At 38.7% G+C, this 27,933-nt stretch overlaps 1 protein-coding gene across 2 annotated transcripts; it reads left to right on the top strand.

Moving 5' to 3' along the window:
- Nucleotides 1-2: 2 nt before the first annotated feature.
- On the top strand, nucleotides 3-26,918 carry TCTN3 (tectonic family member 3). Of its 2 annotated transcripts, XM_047826047.1 has the most exons (14): nucleotides 3-350; nucleotides 514-637; nucleotides 973-1,091; nucleotides 2,292-2,419; nucleotides 2,657-2,765; nucleotides 3,435-3,550; nucleotides 4,015-4,050; nucleotides 4,619-4,699; nucleotides 6,116-6,241; nucleotides 7,638-7,745; nucleotides 8,144-8,238; nucleotides 8,731-8,884; nucleotides 12,421-12,558; nucleotides 26,036-26,918. In XM_047826047.1, the coding sequence occupies exons 1-14, from the start codon at nucleotides 101-103 to the stop codon at nucleotides 26,267-26,269; spliced, it is 1,818 nt and encodes a 605-aa protein (XP_047682003.1). In that variant the 5' UTR covers nucleotides 3-100; the 3' UTR covers nucleotides 26,270-26,918. The 2 variants fall into 2 exon arrangements, with proteins under 2 accessions (XP_047682003.1, XP_047682002.1); XM_047826046.1 differs by lacking the exon at nucleotides 7,638-7,745 and having other exon boundaries at nucleotides 8-350.
- The last annotated feature ends 1,015 nt before the right edge of the window (nucleotides 26,919-27,933 follow it).

The raw sequence follows: 27,933 nt of genomic DNA, 5'->3' as shown, positions 1-27,933 counted from the left end.
AAGACGTCAGACGCGATGCGACTCCTTCCACCATCCTCCCCCGACGCGCCTCGGGACCGCTGAAACCCACTTTAAACTCGTGGGGGTCTTGACTGCCCCCATGTGCATCTCGCAGCTCATGCTACTGCAGGTGTTCTTCCTGATGGTTCCCGAGGGCGTCTGGCTTCAGCCTTCCTCTCCGTCAGGGGCTGCCCCCACCCCTTCGGACGTGGGGCCAGCGTCGCCTGGAGGGACCCTTCAATCCTCGGAGGGATCTGAAACTCCCTGGCCTGTGCCTGGAACCTCTACGGTGGGCCCTACGGTTGTGACCCCCTCTGCACCTGAGAATGGGACCGTAGACCTCTTCCCAGGTGAGGGGAGGAGATGTGGGGATGGAAAACCACTGCCTTAGATCTAAAATTCTGTGGAAAAAGTGGATTGCCACTAAGTGAGGAGTGGGACTGTCGCAAGATGGGAATTCGCGCTCGGAAGTTTGGGAGTCCTCACCCCATTCCCTCTGCTTTACCTTCATAGCCTTACCGGTCTGTGTCTGTGACTTGACTCCTGGTACCTGCGACATAAATTGCTGTTGCGACAGGGACTGCTACCTTCTCCATCCGAGGACAGTTTTCTCCTTCTGCCTTCCGGGCAGCGTGAGGTGAGCTGCCGTGTGCCGGTAGAATCCTAAAGGAGATTGAGACCCTGTAGGGTCTAATTGTAATAAGTCATGTTTGGAAGTAGGAGGAGTTATCCTTCCTGCCTTCCACCCCCACTTCCACTTCTGTAAGGGGGATTACCTTGGTTTTTCCCAGGAGTGAAGTTACTCCTCGGATTCTCTAGAGTAGGACCCTCCGATAGAATAGGACCTTTGTGTTGTCCTATGGATGCCCAAGGAGGCCTCTCTTAGGCATTGACTGACATCCATGGGGCACGTCCTTTGGGCCAAACCCTCCACTTCTAAATGTATCTCTTCTTCGTCCTATTTCCTCTCAGGTCTTCGAGTTGGATGTGTGTGGACAACTCTCTTATCTTCAGGAGTAATTCCCCATTTCCTTCGAGAGTTTTCATGGATTCAGGTGGAGTAAGGCAGTTTTGTGTCCTTGTGAACAACTGTGAGTAGAAATGTATTGGCTGTTCATGTTACCTAACATGACTTTTTTTTTTAACTTTTTTTTTCTGTTGAATTTCCATCATCTGCCCTCTTGTACCTCTCCACCTGCTCCCTCTCTTTCTCTTAGTAGTGAACGTTTGCAATTTCTTATGCCCTATTGGCTGTGGATCAGAAAACCTGTACAAAACTTTAATTTCAGTCATCCCTGTTAGACATAAGGAGCTGGCTACAGGAACTTAGATAGATTTACATGTTTGTTTAATATAAGTTATAGAATTGTTACAAAATATACCCCTTTGGAGTGTCTGAAATTTTAAATGTAGACATTATGAAGTGAAAGGAGGGAAACATAAAGCCAATTACTTGAGAGGTGGAAACATTATTATCAGGACTGGTCAGTGGAGGTTTAGAAGAAACAGGAAGGATGGGGCGCCTGGGCGCCTCAGTCGGTTGAGCCTCTGACTTCGGCTCAGGTCATGATCTCTCAGTCCGTGGGTTCGAGGCCCGTGTCGGGCTCTGTGCTGACAGCTCAGAGCCTGGAGTCTGCCTCAGATTCTGTGTCTCCCTCTCTCTACCCGTCTTCCACTCATGCTCTGTCTCTCTGTCTCAACAATAAATAAACATGAAAAAAAAGAAGAAGAAACAGGAAGGAGAGGACAAATTGAATGTTGTCTCTAGCTTTGCCATGTTCTGACGGAAACAGTACCTTTTTGTTGTACTAGAGACTCATCTGGTATGGGGCAAATGTGAACATTATTGAACCTCCTGTCTTCATCGCAGTCTGCTAATCACTCACATTCCTGGCATTAAGGACGTGGAACTGACTGGTATTCATTGGCCGTATTCTTATCTTAGATGTCAATAGTAAAACAATAATTCCTTTAACAGATTACACATAAAATAGAAGGCGATAAAAATCACACTTGTTGTCTTTGAAAGTGGAGTGTTATTGATTAGGAGTGTTCTGGGAAAATGTTCTATAACTTACACTGAGTAGCAGGAATAAAAGTATATAAATATGTAAAAAATCTTTTGAGTTTACACTTAAGATGAGTGCATTTGCATACTTTGCTATGTATATATTATGCCCCAATAAGAATATTTTTTTAAGTAGTTACTTGGCATGCCAGATATTTTAAAATAAATGCTTTTCTTTTATCTAAACCCCTTTTCATTAAAAAAAAAAAAAACAACATTCTAGCAAGATTAAACTATTTCCAGAAGCTCCAAAAGGTCAATGCAACCAACTTCCAGGCCTTGGCTACAGAGTTTGGAGGCGAATCATTCACTTCAACATTCCAAACCCAGTCGCCACCACCTTTTTACAGGGTGAGCCTGGGGATAGGGATGGGATTGTTTGGTGTGGTTTTTCCCCTCATAGCTGACAATTGACGGGGTATCTTTGAGGTACCCCGCTGCAACTAGGTAAACCATTGTCAACTCTTTTAGAAGGCAGTATTGTCCATATTAACAAGTCATTGAGTTAATTTTTGTTTCTACTTTTTCTTTTCTGGTAGAGTTCTGTCCAATCTCACTGTGGATAAATTTCTACTGTACTTTATTCAGGCTGGGGACCCCATTTTGACATATTTCCCCAAGTGGTCTGTAATCAGCTTGCTGAGGCAGCCTGCCGGAGTTGGTGCTGGGGGGCTCTGTGCTGAGAGCAATCCTGCAGGTGAGTCCAAAACAAAAGTGCCAACATTTTTGTTCAATTTAAAATAGGTTTTCTTGGGGCGCCTGGGTGGCGCAGTCGGTTAAGCGTCCGACTTCAGCCAGGTCACGATCTCGCGGTCCGGGAGTTCGAGCCCCGCATCAGGCTCTGGGCTGATGGCTCGGAGCCTGGAGCCTGTTTCCGATTCTGTGTCTCCCTCTCTCTCTGCCCCTCCCCCGTTCATGCTCTGTCTCTCTCTGTCCCAAAAATAAATAAACGTTGAAAAAAAAAAAAATTAAAAAAAAAAAATAAAATAAATAAAAAATAAAATAAAATAGGTTTTCTTGGGGGTGCCTGGGTGGCTTAGTCAGCTAAGCATCCAGCTTCGACTCAGGTCACGATCTCATGGTTCATGGGTTCGAGCCCTGCTTTGGGCTCTGTGCTGACAGCTCAGAGCCTGGAGCCTACTTTGGATTCTGTGTCTCCCTCTCTCTCTGCCCCTACCCCACTCACTCTCTCTCTCTCTCTCTCTCAAAAATAAATAAACATTTAAAAAAAATTAAATAAAATAAAAATGAAAAATAGGCTTTCTTAGAAATCGTTTTAAAAAAAAAAACCCTAAAAAAAGTTGTTTTAAATAAAAAGAAAATAGACTTTCTTTTTTATCACTCCCTTAATTCTTTGTGTTCTAAGGTTTCCTGGAGAGTAAAAGTACAACCTGTGCTCGTTTCTTCAAGAACCTGACAAATAGCTGCACCTTGGATCCAGCCCTCAATGCTGCGTCTTATTATAACTTCACAGTCTTAAAGGTGGTGTCCCTACCCTCCAAGTCAACATGCTTCCCACCATTGGGTTGTGGGAAAAGCACTGAACTGAACGTCAGAATGCCTAAGAGCTACAAAAAAGGCAGAGGGCCCAAAAACCCTGTCATCTAAAGACAGATGGAAGAATTGAGGATATGCATCCAAGATAAGAGATTCTACCCTCCTGGCTAATGGGATTGGCTTGGACGGTGGGAGGGGATATCATTTCACTATTTCACCAAAACCTCTTGCTTTTGCCGTTCAGTAGAGCTCTGCTCAGAGCAGGCGTGTCACAGTCCAATCTCCCCTCAGCTTTACTCATGGCATTTTAGTATTAAGAAGAGTCAGGTGGAAGAGAAGAATCATTCTAATATGTTAATTTTTCCTCCCCACATGTGAAACCACAAGCTCCTGGAAATTTTCTCTGAGGTCTATGCACACTCACGGTTCTTGCTGTTCTCTTATTCTAGGTTCCAAGAGGTATGACTGATCTGCAGAATACGAAGGTATGACGTTGTTTATCAGGAAAAAATAAGGAGACTATTTGGTCCATTTGCATCTGAGGCAGTTTCAGTCTAGATTGTAGTTGTGAAAGGAAATCTGTGTGTGATGTATCAAACTGTTAGGTGTGGACGTAAAACATTTTCCCATGTAAGTTCTTTATGATTAATAAGCATCACATGAAATAAAAATTCACAAGGTGTTAGATAAGTTTCAGAAACATTGGGTTAAGTAAAGTTAAACATTATATTTAGAGCGGTCTTCTTGGAGTCTTTAATGTGCTAGAGGACCCTGGTACTCTCTAAGGGGAATACCAGATATAGTATTCCTAAAATTTATTTGACCACAGAACCTTTATTTTATATCCAGTAAAATTAAGGACCTGAGAAATACGTTTTGAGAAGTGCTGATTTAAAATGATTTTTTTTTTTTATCTTAAGTTGTAGGCTGGCAATGGGAAGGAAAGAGGAAGGTGGTGATGAAAAATGAAAAATACTCATTTCAATATAATATGTAGCTAGAAGAGAAAATACTGCTTTCAATCTCAGTTGATTTACTTCTTCTCCTTGCTAGTTCCAGGTTCCTGTAACCCTTGTCTCACAGGCTGGTTCTCCTCTCTTGTCTGGAAACATTTGTCAGAATGTGGTTTCCCAGGTAAGGACGCTGATCTCAGATTCTGGACTGTTTGTTGGTTGTTGATCAACATTACCAGAGGTGCCTCATCTTCCATTAAGTACCAGACCAACCACATAGGAATTTTTGTGCATGGAACTTAACATGTCAAAAACTGAGCCCATCACCTTCCTCCTACCATGTTTCAGTTTCCATTGCTGCCTTTCTCCCATATTTCACACCCAAAAGACTAAGATTACTTCTGACTTTTCTACCTTTACCTATTGGCGGTTTATTATCGTTCATACCACATTTTCTTCTCCTGAAAAAAACTAGTATCATCTGAAAATCTGAAATAGAGGAGTCCACTTCTTTTCCTCTATTCTCCCTTTTAATCAAGCTACAGAAGGAAGTATTGTCTTAAGCATCATTTTAAAGTCTTCTCAGAAATCTAAGGTTACCTTCAATTGCTTATGACTTCCATTTCCAGCTACTATCTTCATTCATCCTCGGACATTGGGAGAATCAAGTAAACCTGGTGTCCATTCCATGCTCCCCTCTCTACTCATCTTCTCTGCACACAATCAGAACTCATTTTTCTTTCCTTTCGATCCTTACCATAAACTCACTTCTCCCATGAACCCTGTCAAAGAGTTTTCAAACCCTTTCAAACCCTTTCAAAACCCTTTCAAAGATCCAGTGTCTTTTTGCATGTGTAGATATAATATGAAGTCTACTTTATCTTTTCATGGTATTTGTGTTTAGCATTTTTAAGATTACTTGTTTAGTTTCCCTCGTTCAGTTATTCCTTTTATTGAGATATAATTGACATATTACATTGTATTAGTTTTAGGTATACCACATGATAATTTCATATGTTACACTGTGTTAGTTTTAGGTACACAAGGTGGTAATTTCATATATATATATATATATATATTTTTTTTTTTTTTTAAGTACACCACATGATAATTTCATACACACACACACACACACACACACACACACACACACACACTGAAATGATCACCAGTTGAGTTTAGTTGATATTCATTACCACAGTTACACATTTTTTTCCGGCAATGAGAACTTAAGATCTACTCTCAGCAACATTCAAATATAAATATACTACTGTTAACTGTATTCACTATGCTGTACACTCATTTAGTTATAATAAAACTCTTAAAGACATAAAATCTTCTGTATAATTGGCCCATTAAATAATTTTTAGGGGTACCTGGTTGGCTCAGTTGGTTAAGCGATCAACTCTTGGCTCAGGTCATGATCTCATGGTCATGAGATTGAGCCCCACATCAGGCTCCACACTGGGTATGGAGCCTGCTTGAGATTTCCTCTCCTTCCTCTACCCCTCCCCCTCTCACACATGCACTCTCTAAATAGATGAATAAATGAGTGAATAAATAAATTTTATTAATTGATTTTACTTTTGTATTTCAGGTCATCTATGAGATAGAGACCAATGGGACTTTTGGAATCCAGAAAGTCTCTGTCAGTTTTGGACAAACCAACCTGACTGTGGAGCCAGACACTTCCTTACAGCAACATTTCCTCATTCGCTTCAGGGTTAGGGCCCTTCTTCTATAGTGGATTGAGAGGGCAAGAAATAGTGGGTTAGAAATAGTTCCTGGGCTTCTCTGATGCATGCAAAATAGATTAAGAATATGAAGGCCTAGTTCAGTCTGTCAACTGAGGCCTCAACATTTGCTATTCCATAATTTAACTACAAGTGATAGAGATTCAACAACATTTATCCAGTAAAGTTTCTGTGACTCTCTATCTGGCCCCAATGAAGCAGGACTTTAGTCTCAAATCCAAACTCTTTTTTTAAATAGTCACTTTGAATCATAAACTCAGGCAACCTCCCACAGAAATTCTTTAACTAGCTTTTCTTATATATCTGGGCATTTGGCAAGTTTTTGTTTGTTTTTTACTTTTTATATTTCTGTACTATTTAAGTGCTTATAATGAATTTTTGCCTGTATGTATTTATAAACATGTCAAATTATTATGTGATGACATTTAGCATTTTATTCATTTCCCACTTAATCTAATTTTCCAATCTTGATCACGATCTTTTGGCTTTCTTCTTTTTATTTATATATATATATATATATATATATATATATATATATATGTATATATATACGCATATATATATATACACACACATATATATGTGTGTGTATATATATATAATATAATTTATTGTCAAATTGGTTTCCATACAACACCCAGTGCTCATCCCAACAGGTGCCCTCCTCAATGCCCATCACCCACTCTTTTGGCTTTCTTCTACTTTCTTTTGACCCCAGCAGAATCTGGTTTCTTCTCAACTCTGCCCTCAAATGATCAATCAAGTCTCATGTCTCTCACAGTTTATCACTGGAACGTCTATATTAATTAAAAGATATTTCTAAATTAAGTTTAAATTCCTTAACTGATAAAAGTTTTTGAGAAACAAAAGGTTGGTAGATCCTTGGTTGTAATCCTTGGTAGGAGTAGCATACAGTGAATTTCAATATGCAGATCACTTGGGACCTATTTTTTTTTTTAATTTTTTTTTTCAACGTTTATTCATTTTTGGGACAGAGAGAGACAGAGCATGAACGGGGGAGGGGCAGAGAGAGAGGGAGACACAGAATCAGAAACAGGCTCCAGGCTCTGAGCCATCAGCCCAGAGCCCGACGCGGGGCTCGAACTCACGGACCGCGAGATCGTGACCTGGCTGAAGTCGGACGCTTAACCGACTGCACCACCCAGGCGCCCCTTGGGACCTATTTTAGTGAATGAAAAAGTAAAAGATGTTGGGGAGTAGAAATTTCTGCAAAATGCTCCACTGTGTGAGGGAGCCAGATTGTTCAGTGCTGCTAAGTTACTGCAATGCCATAGAGAAGGGTATGAAGCCACACAGTGTAGTGTGCTTTTCTGTGCAAGTGACTTTTCTTCGTTCTTTGTGCAGGCTTTTCAACAGAGCACAGCTGCTTCTCTTACTGGTCCTAGAAGTGGAAATCCTGGCTATATTGTCGGGAAGCCACTTTTGGCCCTAACTGGTGATAAAAGTCACTCTGTATCCTTTTTGGGACTTGGGTAGTCTCTTGCAGAAAAGCTGCAGCTGCTGATCTTTTTGGTTTGCCAATTCTGAGGTCCCCTGATTTTTTTAGGTATTCAGGACTTCCTTTACCAAACCATTAATACATTATATTCTCAAAGTCGTTGCTACCAAAAGCTGAAAGTGTTTGTTTTAAGGAAATAGTTATATACTGGTGTGTGGGTAGACATTTGGGGGAAAATAGTAATTGTCTCTTGTGTTTTTTAACTACTAGAGGGAAAAAACAAATTTGTAACTCGAACAATGTTATGATAATAGTAAAATATAGTGTTAAAGGAATAATAAGAGCATAAATTTTCCAATCTGCCTTCTTTTTCTTCTGTTACACTCTCCTTGACCATCACTTTCCACCTCAGATGACCCTCTTGCAGAGCCAGGGTGATGGAATCTGCTCTGTTAAGAAACATGAAGTGCAATTTGGAGTGAATGCAATATCTGGATGCAAGCTCAGGTAATTCTTTGCTTCCACATCATTTCCCACAATTTTGCCTCTCTCTGTAGGGAATATGTTGATAAGGACAACTTTTATATTTTGAATGACAGTGCTAGTTAGGAGTAGTTTTATAATCTATATAATAGTAATATTGCTAAAAGTTTTCTGACAGTCTCTTATACCTACTAATAAGGATTATTTCTTCCAATTTATTTTGTAATATTTAAAAAAATTTTTTTAACATATTTATTTTTAAGAGACAGAGTGTAAGCGGGGGAGGGGCAGAGAGAGAGGGAGACACAGAATCCAAAGCAGGCTCCAGGCTCTAGGCTCTGAGCTGTCAGCTCAGAACGGATGTGGCGCTTGAACCCATGAACTGTGAGATCATGACCTGAGCTGAAGTAGGACACTTAACTAACTGAGCCACCGAGGTGCTCCTATAATATTATTTTTAACGTTTGGATCAATATGTTAGCATTGAACTCCAGCCTCCATGGTGTTTCATTTCAGGCTGAAAAAGGTGGACTGCAGCCACTTACAGCAGGAAATTTATCAGACTCTTCATGGAAAAACCAGCCCAGAACATGTTGCCATCTTTGGTAACGCTGACCCAGCCCAAAAGAGAGAGTGGACAAGGATTCTCAGCAGGAACTGCAGTGTTTCAGTAAGGAGAGAAATATACATTCTCACAGAAACTCACTTGCCCCTTTTGTTTGAAAATTGTGGATATTAAAATTAAAACCAGCCCTGTTTCCTAGATGATGTGACCCTCATAGAAGGAAGGTAATGCGGTTGTCACAAAAGGAAGACTACAAAAAATCATGCCATTTGAAGTTATTATTTCAGGTTAGGTTTATACCTAACTTACTTTCCTTACTTGGAAAAAAATTTGAAGGTAGAAAATCTAGAGATTGTTCTGTGGTTCAAAATCAACCTTACTTATGGTAAGAGAAAGTATATATTTCAGATATTCTCTTATATTCTTGAATGTTTGATCAACACAGATTCTTTGAGGTTGAAATTGTGTTTTCTTTCTGTTACAAAAGTTTACATATTTATATTTAATAAAAATACATTAATAGGTTAAAAATTCAAACCATGTATATAATGGTATTCAATGAAGAGTGAAAACCCCAACACCCCCTTCCCTAGAAGGAAACTCACTTAGCTGTTTCTGTTTGCACTTTTCCTGGTGGCCCACTAGATCAGTGCCAGCAAGTGTGTTTCTGGACTCCAGCTCAAGTGACATAAGTAAATCTGCTATACTCTTCTGTCTTCTTCCTCTTTTGCCTAACCCCCTATCTTCTCACTTTAGTCTTAGCTGTACCTTTAATTTTATTTCCTTTTAAAATTTTAAGTTGTTGGGGCACCCAAGTGGCTCAGTCAGTTAAGTGTCCGACTTCGGCTCAGGGCATGATCTCACGGTCTGTGAGTTCAAGCCCCACAATGGGCTCTGTGCTGACAGCTCAGAGCCTGGAGCCTGCTTCAGATTCTGTGTCTCCATCCTGTCTCTCCCCCTCCCCCACTCATGCTCTGTCTCTTTCTCTCTCTCAAAAAAATGATCAAGTATTAAAATATATATATTAAAATTTTGTTTATTTTTCTGTATAATACGTATACTTGACTAAAAATTCAAAAAGTACAAAATAAAAATCTGTGTCTCAGACAGCTCTTCCCTTCCACAGAAGCAATTGAAATTACTAGTTTGTTTCCTTCCACAGATACTGCATGCTCACACAAGTATATACTCTTGTACTTTTTTTATCCACATGATATAACATTGTAGACACTGTCCTACACCTTGCTTTTCTCACTTGGTCATAGAGTGTGTTCCATATCAGTACATAATGTGCTTCCTCATTCATTGCACAGTATGGCTGCATAATATTCCATTACATGGACGAACCATAATTTATTTATGCAGAGTTTTTGGTAGACATTCAAGTTGTTTTCAGTCTTTTGCTGTTATACACAGTGCAGCATTTTGTATCCTGGTTCAGGCAACATTTCATACATGAGAGACTAAACCTATATGATAACTTCTAGAAGTAGAATTGCTAGATCAAAGATATATGCGTTTAAAATTTTAATAAATATCATCAATTTATTCCCCATACAGGTTGCACTAATTTACAGTCCCATCATTCATCTGTGACACTGCTTTTTTTCCCCTAACCCTCTTTAATACTATGTCATAAAAATTTTTAATCTTTTTTCATAAGTGAAAATTAGTATCTCAGTGTAGTTTTATTTTTCTCTCACTGTAAGGTTGAGTATTTTGATATATGGTTGAACAATTTGTATTTTATTCACTATTATCTATCTATATTCCTTGTCCATTTTTACTGAATTACTGTGTTATGGCTTATAGGAAATCTTTGCAAATTTGAGAAATGAACTCTTTTGGTATGATTTGCAGATTTTTTTTCCCAGTTTGTCATTTGTCTTTTGACTTTGTTTCTGGTATTTTTTTTTTTTATATTGTGAAAGATATCAATTTACTTTTTTTATTTAACCTTTCAGTTTTGGTTCAGACTTTGAAATGCCTTTCTCCTTAGAGATTATTTTGAAAGTTCCCTTTTCTCTTCTGCAGCACTATTATGACTTTATTCCTTATATACTTCTTTCCTTTTAAAAAGTCTTGGGGTAAGTAAACACGTGTACTTGATCCAGGCTTTGGGCAACTGAAGTCCAATCGAGTTCTTGTAAATCTCCCACAGAGCCCTACAGAGGAAGTGTGGTTTGGGGTGATTGTAGCTGAGAACAGGAAGAGGATGGTTAGTGACAAGGTTCAGATTATGCTGGAACTACTCTTTATTATTTTTTTTTTTGCCTTAAGCCTACAATTTGTATTTTTAAATCACATTTTTGAAGAACATTTGACAACATAGGAAAGTATTCCTAATGTAGAATAAATGAAAAGAAAGATGTTTTAAAATATTTGGGACAAACACATGAAAGACTCAACATTGTTAGCCATTAAGAAAATGCAAAATTACAACGAGATACCACTTCACACCCATGAGGATGGCTTTTCTTAAAAGAGAGACACTAATGAGTGTTGGCAAGGGTGTGTGGAAACTGGACCCCTCGGACATTATTGATGGGACTGCAAATGATGCAGTCACTTTGGGAAACAGTTTGTTAGTTCCTGAATAAAGTAAGCTTAAATATGGTCTGTCTCCCCCCATTCCTATATTATTATTGCCAGTGTCTGAGCCTTACTCTAAAAAGGTATGAAGCTAGGAAAGCACAAGGCATATTTGAGGATAGTGCCTTGTGTCTGCTAGGTTATAGTAACCTCCTGATTGATGTCCTCACTTCCGGCAATCCTTCTTACCTCTTGGAATTAATCTTCCTGGAGTTGGACTTCATAATCTAACCCTGAAATGTCTTCCTTTACCTTTCACTGCTCTGGGTACAAATCCTTTGCTTTAGTCAAGTGGTCTGCTCAAGGCCAGTGCCTCCATCATGCCTGGCACATAGAAGACACTCAGTAACTATTATTCAAATTAATCAGTGAATATCCCTCCATGACATCATGTGCTGGTCTAGTTCCACACCTCTTTTTTTTTTAATTTTTTTTATGTTTATTTTTGAGACAGAAGGATACAGAGCATGAGTGGCGGAGGGGCAGAGAGAGAGGGAGACACGGAATCTGAAACAGGCTCCAGGCTCAGAGCTGTCAGCACAGAGCCTGATGTGGGGCTTGAACCCATGAACCGTGAGATCATGACCTGAGCCAAAGTCGGACGCTCAACCGACTGAGCCACCCAGGCACCCCTAGTTCCACACCTCTTTATGTGCCATCTCTCTACCTGAATTTTCCTTTAATCACCATTTCTTCCAATCACACATTACTCATCCCAGTCCTGTGAAGCCATCCTCAGCCAGAAATGGCTTTTTTTTTGGCAGTCCACAGCACTGACTATGCCCCGCTACTGAGCACTTCTTATAACCCTTGTACGTGGGTTCACATTTTATTAATCTCTATATTAGTCATTTCCATTTTAGAATATTAATTTTTTTAAGATCAAGGACAATAGTATGGTCTATTGTGAACTTTTGTGTTCTTTCTCTAAGTCCTATTACCTCCTTTGTTGTGTATAATTTTTAAGAAACAATGGCTACTTAATGCATGGTAACTGACTGTAGGCAACCATCAGCAATTCAAGCAGATGCTTCTTTACCCTTCTACAGGCTATGCATTGTACTTCCTGCTGTGTCATACCAGTTTCCTTGGAGATCCAGGTATTGTGGGCATATACAGGCCTCCAGTCCAACCCACAAGCTCATGTGTCAGGAGCCCGATTCCTATACCAGTGCCAGTCTATAAAGGTAAGTTATGGCTCATAAAGTACTGCTAAGCCTTGAAATGCCTAGATGGTCTTACCAGCTATATGAGAAGCAGGTCACTTTTTAACATTGAGAGCCAATTTATGCTACCAGCCAACATTTGGTTAGAGAGAGCTGATACAACTTTCAAGTCAACCTCCCTGCCTGATGATTGAAATTAGCATGTTGTCATGATAAATAGTGTATATATTTTTCCCCAGTTTGTTTTCTTTTTTAATTTCCTGAACCCAGACTATCTTATAGGTTAATTTCATTGCAATTATCATACCAGTGTGGGGCACCTGGGTGGCTCAGTTGGTTAAGCATCCAGTTCTTGGTTTCGGCTCAGATCATGATCTCATGGTTTTGTGAGTTCGAGCCCATTGTTGGGCTCTGCACTGGCAGCAAAGAGCCTGCTTAGGTTTCTGTCTCCTCTCTCTTTGACCCTCCGTTACTCATGCTGTCTCTGTCTCAAAATAAATAAACTTTAAAAAAAAATTATCATACCAGTGTTATACCAGTTGATTTAAGCACAGAGAACATTTTCCATAACTGTGCATTCAGTATGATAGTCACACATTTATCAGAGTCTGTGAGCCTGTTGATTGCTTAAAGAGATATTGCTGTGGCTAGTTTGTACTCATCAGTTCTTAGTTGATTGCATTCCATTAAGATAAATAATTTTAGTAGTGCAGTAAACATATACCTATTGTTTATGATGTGTGTTAAGCCACTTTAACATCTGCCTTGGTTTTAGTATATAATCCTTAGCTTTAAAATTGCAAAAACAGAGAAATGATTAAGATCTGGTGAACTGATTCACATATAAATTGGCATGCCAGTGTATCAACTTTTAATGATACTTAAAACTCACTGGAATTATTATCTATATGTCATTGCATTTACATCCCAGAAAAGAAATGAACTAGAGACTGCATGTAGGCCAGAAGTAAAATATCTGTAGCTCCTTCTTACGACAGAGTTGAGTACCTTAGCTCTCTATGCCTATAAATGGGGTTAAAACTCAGGTTACCAGAAACTGTTAGTGAAGGCACTCCATTTTTTCTCTGTATTACTGAATAACATAGCAATACTTCTATAAGCTTCATTTAATCAGTTAGAGATCCTACACTGAACATATGGTTTTCTTTTTCTAAACTGTATTTATTTGCAAGTTTGGAAAGATACCCACAGGACTGTTCTTTCTGAATCTCTTGTTCTCCTAGGCATGGAAGCTACCCAGTGGCTTATCTCTTATCTAGATATTTTAATCATTATCTTTTTTCTAGTATTTAGTAGAAGTTGGCTTTTTGGGTTAGTTTGCCCCCTCTACAAAATCACACTTTGCAGTCAGTCACATCTAACTGGTCTAATTGGTTGACAATTGAAAACTTCAGTTGTGCTTCATTCATGTATAACTGAAGACAGTATATCTCTTCCAGTCATGATGCAAAAATTAACTGTGTTGAACTTACTGGAAGTGGTATGGGTTATACCAAATCATGTACCTTTACTTAGGATGATTTAAAGGATTTGCAAAGGGAATTGTGACTATAAAAAAATTTTCACCTTAAGGGCTGACTTGAGAAACTTGCCCCTTCCACAGAAGCAACTGAAATTACTAGTCTCTATGTATTTTACAACAACCTACCTTTTAGCACACACATATATAAAAATGAAATATAAAACAATGTTTTTATGCAATGCACAATGTGATGTTGTCTATTCTGTTGTAGCTTATTCTGGTTTTTTTTTTTAATGTTTATTTATTTTTTATTATTGAGAGAGACAGAGAAAGAATGCGAGTGGCCTAGGGGCAGAGAGAGGGGGAGACACAGAATCCGAAGCAGGCTCCAGGCTCTGAGCTGTCAGCACAGAGCCCAACACGGGGCTTGAACTCACAAACTGCGAGATCATGACCTGAGCCGAAGTCGGACGCTCAACTGACTGAGCCACCCAGGTGCCCTGTTCTGTTCTTTTCTTAATGCTAGACACTAATGAGTCATAATTTGCAATTTGAAAAACACTTTTAGAAAATACATCTCTGGGGGTGCCTGGGTGGCTCAGTTGGTTGAGCGTCCGACTTCGGCTTGGGTCATGATCTCACAGTCCGTGAGTTTGAGCCCCACGTCAGGCTCTGGGCTGACAGCTCAGAGCCTGGAGCCTGTTTCAGATTCTGTGTCTCCCTCTCTCCCTCACCCTCCCCCATTCATGCTCTCTCTCTCTCTGTCTCAAAAATCAATAAAGGTTAAAAAAAAATTAAAAAAAGAAAAAAAGAAAATACATCTCTGACTACGTTTTAAAGCTAATTGTATTGTTTTATTTACTAATTTATTTTATTCATTATAACTGAAAGTTGGCAGTGTTTTATATCTCTGTCAAATAGCATATGCTAGAATAACTGCCAGTCAAGCTCCCAATCTGTTTTAGTGGTTTTTTTTGTTTGTTTGTTTGTTTTTGGGACAGAGAGAGACAGAGCATGAACGGGGGAGGGGCAGAGAGAGAGGGAGACACAGAATCGGAAACAGGCTCCAGGCTCCGAGCCATCAGCCCAGAGCCCGACGCGGGGCTCGAACTCCCGGACTGCGAGATCGTGACCTGGCTGAAGTCGGACGCTTAACCGACTGCGCCACCCAGGCGCCCCTGTTTTAGTGGTTTTTAATCTTATGGACCCCACTAAGAATCTGTTGAAAGCTATTCACTTACTAGAAAAATGCACAGACATGCAATATTCTTTCTCAAGGGATTTATTGATTTCTTGAAGCCAAGCCAAGATCCATACTAGGAAAGGTAAAGAACACTAAATTAAATAAAAATGAAATATACTTGATTTTAGAAACAATTGCTTTAAAGGAAAGGGCTAGGAAGTAGCTGGATTGGGATTTCTCTTACCTATTGAGGTCTTAGAGAATATCACCACCATTGGATCACTGTGACAGTCTGTAAAGTTTCTATCACCAAAGTCTTTCCTTTTCAGGGATCAATCAACCACCATTTGCCTTTATCTCTTAACGAATGATAAGACTATAGAAGCACTTGACCCTTTTCTGTACTTCTTAATAGTCTTTATAGAAGAACCTTACTTAGTTGACTGGGTTGTTTTCTTTTTACCTTTTTTAAAGAACTTTTGAAAGTTATGCTCATTGTTCCGTATGTTAAAATGTATACCTACTTGAGGTGTCTCCCTGATACATAATGTTTAACCACATTTATTCTTTAACGTATTAGTTCTGTTTGGCTCATTTGAAAATCTTGATAATTTCACTGACATCTTTAAAATACTGAGGGAATTTAAAATTTTTCATTGGCTTCTCCCTCAAATTTATATTTGGCCCCAAAAAACATGGAGAACTAATGTGTGCATTATCTAGCAGAGTATTGTACATAAATAATTCATTATTTTTTTTAGAAATTATTTCCTTAACTTCACTTTATTTAAATCATTAGTTCTCCTAAAATTATGTTTTTCTAAATATAATTTATTGTCAAAGTGGCTTACGTACAACACCCATTGCTCATCCCAACAAGTGCCCTCCTTAATGCCCATCACCCACTTTCCCCTCTCCCCCACCCCCAAAATCATAATATTAATATCAGGTACCAGCTAACTTCTTAAAGATTATGTACTTATATGAGGAAAAATTACCTTTACATGGATATTTACAATATGCTTTATAGTTGAATAAGTTCTAATCATCATAATAGAAATCACCATATTTAATTGTGTTAGATTAAAAGAAACTCATGAATAAACAATCAGATACAGTTCATTTTTTTGCATTGGATTCCGATTTGGACAATGTAAATCACATTTTGTAATAGTTGGGAAACTTGAGTATGGACTACATTTTAGAAAGAAATACTAACAGGAAAAGGTAGAGGTTCTTTTTCTTTTTTTTTAAAAAAACTTCTAAGCAGCCTGAACAATGTGATTTCACATGGTTAAAAACATATATATGGGGGCGCCTGGGTGGCGCAGTCGGTTAAGCGTCCGACTTCAGCCAGGTCACGATCTCGCGGTCCGTGAGTTCGAGCCCCGCGTCAGGCTCTGGGCTGATGGCTCGGAGCCTGGAGCCTGTTTCCGATTCTGTGTCTCCCTCTCTCTCTGCCCCTCCCCCGTTCATGCTCTGTCTCTCTCTGTCCCAAAAATAAATAAACGTTGAAAAAAAAAAAACAAACATATATATGGATCTAGGTATGTGTAGGTCAAGACATAAATGTTATTACTGGTATTCTTAGAGATGGAAATACGGTGTTTTTATTTCTCATTTTTACTTACCAATAGTCTTAACTTTTTATAATTTACTGCTTTTGTAATTAAACTTCCTTTTTAAAAAATTTTTGTTAACATTTATTTATTATTGAGAGACAGAGAGACACAGAGTGTGAGCAGGAGAGGGGCAGAGAGAGGGGGAGACACAGAATCCGAAGTAGGTTCCAGGCTCTGAGCTGTCAGCACAGAGCCCGACACAGGGCTCAAACTCACAAACTGCGAGATTATGACCTGAGCCGAAGTCGGTCACTTAACCAACTGAGCCACCCAGGCGCCCCTGTAATTAAACTTTCTTAAAGTCACTAGGAAAACACCTAGAAATAACTAGATGTTATTTTAAAGATGAATTTATTCAGTTTCATTTACAATAACATGGAAAACATATAAAATACTTAGGAACCAATTTAGCAAAAGAGCAAAAGACCTATTCACTATAAAACATTATAGGGAGAAATTTCAGGAGACCTAAAGAAATGAAGCAATATACCATGTTCATGGAGAAGACGACTCAGCATTGAGATAATCTGTTCCCAAATGAATCTAACAGAATGAATGCAAACCCCCAAAAATCCTAGCAGGTATTTTTGTGGAAATGGACAATCTGATTCTAAAATTTATATGAAAATGCAAAGAGAATAACCAAAACAATTTTGAAAAAGAAGAACAAAGTTGGAGGACTTAACTATTGATGTCAGGATATACTCTAAATCTCAGTGTAGTACTGGTATAAGGATAGACAAATGGGGGCACCTGGGTAGCTCAGTAAATTGAGTGTCTGATTTCGGCTCAGGTCATGATCTCGAAGTTCCTGAATTCTGTGCTGACAGCTCACAGCCCGGAGCCTGCTAAGGATTCTGTGTCTCTCTTTCTCTGCCCCTTCCCTTCTCATGCTCTGTCTCTCCTTCAAAAATAAACATTTAAAAAAATTTTTTTTTTAAAAAAAAAGATAGGGGTGGATGGGTGGCTCAGTTGGTTAAGCATTCAACTTCAGTTCAGGTCATGATCTCGCAGTTCGTGAGTTCAAGCCCTGCGTTCAGCTCTGTGCTGACTGATAGCTTGGAGCCTGGAGCCTGCTTTGGATTCTGTGTCTCCTTCTCTCTCTGCCCCTCCCCCACTCACACTGTCTTTCTCTCTCTCTCAAAAAATAAACAAACATTAAAAAAAATTTTTTTAAGGAAAGACAAATAGACCAATGAGACAAAATAGAGTCCAAAAATAGATCCACACATCAAATCAATTCAATGAGAAAAGGACTTTTTAAAAAATAGTTGGTACTGAAACAACTGGATAAAACTGAAACTACTGAATAAACATAGGGGAAAAAAATGAATTGACTCCATACACAAAAAGTACTTATGCTTGCGTTGTAAACCTATATATAAAACCCAGAGTCACAAAGCTTTAAAGGAAACATAGGAGGATATTTTTGCACATTTAAATTAGGCAATTATTTCTTGAATAAGAAACAAATATCAAACCATAAAACTAAAAATTTGATGAATAGGTCTTTATCAAACTTTAAAATAACTGCTAATCAAAGACACCTCTATGAAAATGCATGCTATCGTTTGGTAGAAAATATTTTTCAGTGCATTATCTGACCAAAGATTAATATCCAAAATATAAAAAGAATGCCTACAAATAAATCAAGGACCAAAATAAATAAATTAATTAACTAAAAATGGAAAAATTGAACAGATACTACACAAAAGGAAATAAACAAATGGCCAGTAAACTTGAAAAGCTGCTCAAAGTCATTAGTCATTAGAGATATGCAAATTATAACCATGAGATAGCACTCACTAGGAAATTAAGTATAATACTTACTAGAATAACTAAAATCAATAAGACATAACATGAAATCTCAGTTTTCACACATTGCTAATGGGGATGAAAATGGTAAAACCATTTAGTCTTTTACATATTCATCTTCCCTGTGACTCAGCAATTTTACTCCTTGGTATTTACCCAAAGGAAATTGAAACATATGTCCAAAACAAGACCTATAAAGAATGATCATAGCAGCCTTATTCATAATAGCGCGAAACTGAAAATAATCCAAATATCCATCATCAGGAGAATGGGAAAATTGTCATATATTCACACAATGGAATTCTTACAATAAAACAATGAATTACTTGTACACAAAACAGTATACATGAGTCTCAGAAACATTTGGCTTGAATGAAAGAATCTAAACACACACAAAAATAATATTTTAAGGTTCCATTTATACAAAGTATAAGAACAGGCAAAAATAATCTTTAGTGATAAAAGAAAGTGGTTGCTTCTGGGAGACAGACTGGAAAGAGACACAAGGGACACATTGTCCTCTGTAATGATGGATATATTGCAGATCTTGTTTTGGGTGTGGGCTATACAGCATATACAGTTGTCAAAACTCATTGAACCAAACACTTAAGATGTGTACATTTTATTGTACACAAATTATACCACTATAAAAAGTTAAAAAGACACAGGAAAGCTGAAAATAAAAGCCACTGATCAGGGGGAAATATTTGCAATAAATGTTTCTGACAAGGTTCTTGTATGTAGGATAAAGAGCTCTCAGAGCTCAGTTATGAATTACACACTTGAGCAAAGATGAATTTGTTCTAGTTCATAGTTCTAGCTGATGAAATGTGTAGTTACAAAAACATAAATCTAAGGGATGGTATTCATGGCTCTATTTCTAATAATGATAGTTTCTTTTCATTTGTAATGATTTGACATAGAGGATTAACATACAGTGGTTTAGGGGCACCTGGGTGGCTCAGTCAGTTAAGCATCTGACTTCGGCTCAGGTCACGATCTTGCCGTTTGTAAATTCAAGCCCCGCATCAGGTTCTGTGCTGACAGCTCAGAGCCTAGAGTCTGCTTCAGATTCTGTGTCTCCATCTCTCTCTGTTCCTTCCCTGCTCACACTCTGTCTCTCTCTCAAAAATAAAGATAAAAAAAAAATTATATATATATATAATTTGTGATTATAAAGATGTAATACAGTAATATATTGGGTGTACTTCTTATTACCAAAGCCAAACAAAACCTAATCTGAACTTTTCATATTGTTACAAAGTAAATCTTATTTGGGGACAAAGGATTTCGCTCAATATAAACTGGATTGAAACAAATAAAGCTCCTAAACCTCCCAAAGTGTTAAAACAGAATTGTTGATGGTAATTTCTGAAGTAAATATCATAAAATATGATAGTTTAAGGCAGAAATAAATTAACCATACATAACAGAACTGGATCCACAGTACAAGAACTGTGCTAACTTGGCTATGTGTCTTTTGTTTGTTTTGATAAGAGAAAGGGGATGACTAGACTTTGAATATTGTTTTTTTTCCTGTGTCCTTGCTACACATTCACTAAACAGTGAATTCTCTAATTTTGCTTATACATCACTTTTAAAATGCAAATAGAGGGCGCCTAAGTGGCTCAGTCCACCCAGAGTTAAACATCCAACTCTTGATCTCTGCTCAGGTCCTGATCTCTTGGTTCCTGAGTTTGAGCCCTGCGTGGGGCTCTGCACTGACAGTGTGGAGGCTGCTTGGGATTCTCTCTCTCCTTCTCTCTCTCTCCCCTTCCCCTGCTCACACTCTCTCTCTCAAAATAAATAAATAAACTTAAAAAAAAAAAGATAAAATGCAAATACAAAAACTTTAGTCTTCAAAATTTATGTATAACACACTGAACTTAAAAACCTTGTTCGTCATGTGGTACTGAAACACAAATTCTAAAATGAGTCGGTAACATTCAGTATTATCCAATGACCTGATAAGTGCATTCAAATTCCTTTTAAGTATTGGACCATTAGATTGTGTTTGTTCCAAACTTCCACACAATTATGGAGGCAATATTCTTAATATATGAAGAGTAAGCATTTAATTTGAAATATTAGTTTATAAACAAATAAGGAAGGAAGGAATCACAAACTTTAAGGATCCTAATTAGGGTGTTGTGGGAGGGATAAGGGGTCAAAGTGATTTGTACTTACTATTAAATAGCTATGGCATAATTTTTTCTTTATGATTTATTATCTCTTGTTACTTTATATTAGTGTCCTATCCAAAATACCTCTACTCATTTGTCAAAAAAAAAATCTTTATTGAGTGCCTATTTTGTGCCAAATACCATGGTTGCTGCTCTAGGTAAAGTGTGGTAAACAAGATAAACATCATCCCTGCTTATGGAAAGTGAAGGACAATACTGAGGTGAAATTTAGAATACTGTTATGGAAATTCATCAGGAGACACTGATAGCTGGGCCCAGGTAGAGGCTGTGAGGGCTGCAGGAAGTAGAGTTCAGGAGATTTAGGGGTGTCACAGATAGGACTTGATTGCTTGGATACAGAGGTTGAGGGAGAATGAGTCAAGGATAATGGATATGTTTTCAGTTTGGGCATCCCATTCATTTCTTTTCTATTTTATATGTGATACCCTGTTGACTACCAAATGTAATTTTCCTTTCTGCACTTACCTTTCTATTTTTCACCCTCTCCTTTTTTTAATTTGGTGGGTATGCCTAAGGTTTTCTTCCCCTTTCTGTTGTGTTTTGTTATATCTGTTGTGAAAGACTGCCCTCATGCTACTAGACCCACTTTACCTGTAAAGTGCCTTGAAATACACATCTCCAGGGGCGCCTGGGTGGCGCAGTCGGTTAAGCGTCCGACTTCAGCCAGGTCACGATCTCGCGGTCCGTGAGTTCGAGCCCCGCGTCGGGCTCTGGGCTGATGGCTCGGAGCCTGGAGCCTGTTTCCGATTCTGTGTCTCCCTCTCTCTCTGCCCCTGCCCCGTTCATGCTCTGTCTCTCTCTGTCCCAGAAATAAATAAAAACGTTGAAAAAAAAAAATTTAAAAAAAAAAAAAAAAAAAAAGAAATACACATCTCCCAAATGGCCCTTAACCAATGACTGAAGGATACAGGAATAGAAAATCCCAGCTCTTGGAGCGCCTGGGTGGCTCAGTCCATTGAGTCTGACTCGATTTTGGCCCAGGTCATGATCTCATGGTTCATGGGATGGAGTCCCGTAATGGGCTTCATACGAAGAATGGAGCCTGCTTAAGATTCTCTCTCTCTCTCTCTCTCTCTCTCTCTCTCTCTCTCTCTCTCTCTCTCTCTCTCTCTCCCCTGTGCCCCTCTACCCCACTGGCACTCTCTCTCTCTCTCTAAAAAGAAAGAAAGGGAAAGAAAAGAAAAACTCACCTCCCTTGCTTCCTTACTTTGTTTGGGTTGAGACAACACAACTTGTTGGGACCGTGAAGCCTACCTTATATTTCAGAGTTCCCCTGCAGATTGGGTTAATGCTGGATAATGGTATAAATTATCAAATTAATTAGTAATTGTATAATTTATCAAAATAATACATGTTTTTAAAGTAAAAAAATGCCAGAAAAGAGGATATCTTAACAAGAACTAAAATGTTATATCGTCTCTAGCCTTGATTCTAAGCAATATTGAATAATTACCTCCTGGATCATGAGTTTATAGGTTATCTATTGAATTCTTGTTTTGGTAGATGAGTTTAGCTCTGTTTTTCTCCTCCCACCACTCTCCCAATATATTTTATTATTTACATCAAAATATTTTATTACATCAAAATATTTTATTAAATCAGAGGCACCTGAGTGGCTCAGTCAGTTAAGCATCTGACTTGGGCTCAGGTCATGATCTCATGGTTCATGGGTTTGAGCCCCACATAGGGCTCTCTACTACTGTCAGCACAGAGCCTGCTTTGGATCCTCAGTTTCTCTCTCTCTCAGCTCCTCCCTCACCTGTACTCTCTCTCCCTCAAAAATAAACATTAAAAAAAAATTTTTTTTAAAGACTATATTTCTCTAAAAATAAAATACTTTATTAAATCAATATTCAGTGTCTCATTATTATGATTTTATAAATATGCTGAGCCAACTCATTAAATTTTTGTAAAATTTTTTATTCATTCTGAAATTATTACCTCATATATCATTGCTTTAGTTTTCTTTGAGCTAAAGGCTAAAACGTCTCACACTCCAACATCTCCGTAAAATCTCTCTCAATGCAGTTTTCTAAGCAGTTGAACTTGCCATATGATGTTATCAGTTCTACTTTTTCCTATGTGTTTTCCTCATGGCGACCTCTATTACCTGAGGTAGTGTAAACAAGTTACTGCCCAGCAGTTGTTATGGAACTTTCCTTTCCTGTCATCCTAGAATTCCTCTTGCTTCTTATGTTAAGATTCACTGTTTACTAGACACTACTTTTTTCTTCTTGGTTTACTCTCTTGTTTTGTGGAGCTCAAAATCTCATAACCTCTGAAAAAAAAATGCACATGTACATTTTTTCTTTAGTTCACATGTCTAAGGATAGCTTTATTCAACCATCATCATTATCATATCAATTACGATTGGTCACCTGACCAGGCCTTCTAGATTTTCACTCACAATTTGAAGGCATTCTTCCATTGTCTTCTAGTTTCCAATACTGTTAAGAAGCCATTTTAAGATCTTTTGCTCCTAGTAGTCCAAAGCTTCTGTAATATTATGCCCTTGGACAGGTTTTTTTTCTTCATTCATTTTTAATTTACCAAACAATTTTGGTTTTTTTTTACTCTGAGAATTTTCAATTTTCACTATTTTTTTAATAATCAGACCACCCCCCCCCCAACTATTTTCTCTGTTCTCTTTGTAACTCCTGTTAATCTGTTACAGAGTCACTAGATTGGTTCTCTGATTTTTTTTCTTTTATATTTATCTCTTTACTTTTTTATTCTTTCTAGAAGAGTTCCTCAACTTTATTTTTTAACCTTTTTACTGATTTTTTTTTGGCTCTCACATTTTTAATATTTAGGAGCGCTTATTTTCTATTTCATTTCATAATATCCTTTTCTTCTATATATTTAAACATCTGGGGCACCTGGCTATCTCAGTTGGAAGAGCTTGCAACTCTTGATGTCAGGGTCATGAGTTCAAGACCCACGCTGGGTTGTAGAGATTATTTAAATAAAACTTTAAAAAAAATAAAAGTAAAGATCTTAACAACTTCTCATCTTTCTTTGTTTCCTCTGAGTTTGTTTATTCTCATTTGATACAGTTTTTCTTTTTTTTATATATATATTTTTTAATGTTTATTTATTTATTTATTTATTTATTTATTTATTTATTTATAGACAGTGTGAGCAGGGGAGGGATAGGGAGAGAGAAGGACACAGAATCTGAAGCAGGCTCCAGGCTCTGAGCTGTCAGCACAGAGCCCAACTCAGGGCTTGAACTCAAAAACTGCGAGATCATGACCTGAGCCAAAGTTGGACACTCACCCAACTGAACCACCCAGGCGCCCATGTACAGTTTTTCTCTTTAATGTGAGAAGCTTCCCCCATACATCTGGCAATCTCTAGCTGTCTAACATAAAAGTAAGCTGTTAAGCTCATTGAAAGCTCTGTGATCATCATGAGTGAGATTTGCTGACTGGTGACCTTCACAGTAGAACAGTTTGGTGCAGTTGCTTTTGTGGTTATAGAACTGCCAGATGTCATTATCTTTTTGTCTTATTGCTGGAACTGATCATTTTCTTCATAAAAGATCCTCTTGATTCCTGACTGAAGGGTATGGATGTAAGACCCATCTGTCAGCATCTTGGAACTAGATGAGGGAAGGGATTTCATTATACAGAAGAATTTCCCCATTTTTAGTTCCGTACATCACTCTGTCCTTCTTTATGCCCACTGTCCCTAAATCCAGAATTTCTCTTGTGTAATTGTCCAATCTCTTGTTGAGGTGGGGAAGGAGTAGTTGCATAATCACACTGAGGGGGGTGTCATTCTGGAATCACTTTCTATCCTTACCTCATCCGTGCCTCCATGTTATATCCTGGCCTCCCCATTTTCTTTGTCTGGTTAGTTTCAGCCAGTCTTCCATGCCTGGCTGGAATCAGGATTCCCTCGTCAGCTTTAGCCTACACTGATTGTTCTGGAATATATATGGTTCTCTCAGTGGCTCAGAAGTAACATTATTTCTGTGACAAGTCCCTCATGAACTTCACTGTTTAAAAAAAGATTCCAAAGAGTTAATATGACCTGCAAGATTATCACAGCACTGGCCCCATACCCATTTTTGTAAGTACCTAGAAAGGTTATTCTAAGCCAAGTTGTGTTCCCACAGCTAGTATTTACTGTTGCCAAAGACCACAGTAGAGAATATGTAGCATTGGAATAAACAAAGGTAAGTGGAGAAAATACTCCTTTCTGGTTCAACAAGGTATTTATTTACTGTCCAATTATAATTAGAAGTTTGGTAAGTACAGACTTAGAACAAAAGGAATTCTTTTTAGATAAACATGTTCCAGTCATCAGGCTACGACGACATCTACCAAAAGCTATGTATATTAGACCAGATACTTGAATCAGCTTGACAAGGTCCTTTCTGGGAGCATCTGTTTCATTTGACTTGAATTGATGCGTGGTTTAGAGGATCCTTTCTGACCCTGGGATTCTGTGACTCTAAGGGCTTTTTATCTACATTACGGAGTTCTTTGTTTTTCCCTGAAGTCTCACGTTTCTTTCTGCAATTGAAGACAGAATAGAATTGCCACTACTCCTTCCACATGTGTTCTGCTTCAGAGCCTGGAGCCTTCTGGGACTTGATAAGGTGAAGCTGCTAAGAGCGTAACAGCAGCAGTTTTGCCATGTGGCCTCTCTGATAATCAGCCAGCTCCCCAGTTGGGGGAAACTATAGAATCAGTCTTTCAGACTTTAGGTAGGTGTAACTGTTCACAGTTCTGGTGTCATGGACTGCTGCTAAGAAATTAATTTCCTTGGGGGCACCTGGGTGGCGCAGTCGGTTAAGCGTCCGACTTCAGCCAAGTCACGATCTTGCGGTCCGTGAGTTCGAGCCCCGCGTCGGGCTCTGGGCTGATGGCTCAGAGCCTGGAGCCTGTTTCCGATTCTGTGTCTCCCTCTCTCTCTGCCCTTCCCCCGTTCATGCTCTGTCTCTCTCTGTCCCCAAAATAAATAAACGTTGAAAAAAAAAAATTAAAAAAAAAAAAAGAAATTAATTTCCTTGTATATTATAGAACAAGAACTATGTAGCACCAATATGAGAAAAAGGTATATCTTGCTTAGAGCAATTTGGTTTTGGTCTTTTTTCAGGAAAAGTGATAATAACAGTCAAGTTAGAGAGCTGCATGAATGGATACCAAGCACTCACCTGTCCTGGATTTTCTTCCTGCAGGGTTCCCAAGTAACAGAAGTACCTTTGACAACTGTTGTGACTTTTGTGGACATTACCCAGAAGCCAGAGCCTCCAAGGGGCCAACCCAGAATAGACTGGAAACTACCATTCAACTTCTTTTTTCCCTTGAAAATAGCATTCAGCAGAGGAGTAGACTCTCAAAAAGGTTCAGCCTCTCTCATCCTTATCCTGTGTCTCTTAGTACTTGGAGTTCTCAAGCTAGAGACCAAGTGAAACAAGAAGTATCTGATTTTAGTTTTCCCTATGGGAAGTTCTGAGACAGCCTACTTATCTTGGCAAAATAGGCCCTTACCTGCTCATGACCAGAGGAGAGCATTCAGGATAACAGAGGACCTAACTGAAGGAATGTATATGAAAGAAGGGATTTTTCAAAAGCAATACAAATATCTTTGTCTTGGCTCTCTGCTTAGGACTGTGCAGACCACCAAGTACACATAAGGTTCTCTACTTCTCAAGCTGAGAACATCAAGAGTCCTTCCTCCAGCCCTTCAGGTTGTGTTGTACGTGACTGAAGTTTTGCAAGATCTTCATCCACCTGCTCACAGCCACACATGGGCCCAGCATAAAAAGGAACATGCTCCTGCTGTCCCCTGGATGAACTTGGGAATAGATGCCCTCTGGACTTGAGAGCAGCTGACTGTTCAGCACAGAAAACTGCTGTCTATGGATTTCATCCGGCCCCTCCCTACTCCCTTGGGCCACACACTTTGCCTGGGCATGAGTGGGGAGAGTGATTATTTCTAGTCAGTTTCCAATATGAATGTGGAATCCTAGTCCCCCTTTTTTCACTAGCAAATGACCCTACCACTCATTTCTGCATTTTTCCTTCCACTGTGGTGAGAGGAAATAAAACTGATTGAGAGCTTTGTTGTACTAATTCCAGCAGCACACACAAGCTGACATGTGATCACCTCGTGATAGTTTATCTGTGTGTGAGTTTTAAAAACGGGGGGGGGGGGGGGGGGACCTTTCATACATGGCAAAATAGCATTCAAATCAAAGAACCTGGTTCTTTTCCTGGGGTTGGAGCTAAACATAGCAGGATAGGGGGGAGGGAGTGTGGGAGGGTGGAGGTGATGCCAGGAGCCAGAGGGTGGGGAGACTAACATGACTGTAGTAGGAACACTGAATGGGCAAAATAGGTGCTGTGATGGGATAAGAAAGATGGGAACTCATTATATGGGGACTTGAAAGCCAGGCAGAGAGAACTGGGGGAGTTTATTTTTTTCCACAACATATTAATGATCTGAATCTAAAGCTGCCTTTTAATAAAGCATGTACTTAGATATAATTAGTCCCACTTCATGAGCAGAAAATGCTCATTGTAAACACCATCTCTGATGGGTTAATCATTTTGCCCCATTCCAAAGTACCCTGAAAGGAACCTACCTCCTTGGAGAAAAGTGGCAAGGTTCCCTTAGCAGTTACTACCAATGTAGGAGGAAGTGCATCTGTACACTTACAACTAACTAAGCCCAAAGAAATTCATTCATCCATTTATCAAATATTTACTGTCTATGTGCCAGCAACATACTTCTCTACTCTCAAAAGCTTATATTCTAGCAGGGAAGGCAGACAAGCAATTACCATAAGGTGATGTGTGGTTTAACAGAACTAGAATAGGATTTCCAAAGTGGAGAAGGCCACTGTTTTTAATGGCTGTAGTTATACCCACAGTTACCTAATTTGTTCTAAGTTCATGGTGAGAATCTTAAAACCCGAAGTGCCAGATGAAACTTACTAGAAAGCACTTTTATTATTTTTGTATCCTCCACCCAACTTCAAACCCAAAGAGCTGACAAACTAACCCATGTTCAGTGTTCTCATTGTTCATCTCAAAGAACTCCCCTCATCTATTTCCTAACTCGCTATATTGC

This window comes from Prionailurus viverrinus, chromosome D2 (assembly GCF_022837055.1).
Source record: "Prionailurus viverrinus isolate Anna chromosome D2, UM_Priviv_1.0, whole genome shotgun sequence".
Taxonomy (NCBI): Eukaryota; Metazoa; Chordata; class Mammalia; order Carnivora; family Felidae; genus Prionailurus; species Prionailurus viverrinus.
This window is presented reverse-complemented; position numbering and strand designations above follow the sequence as displayed.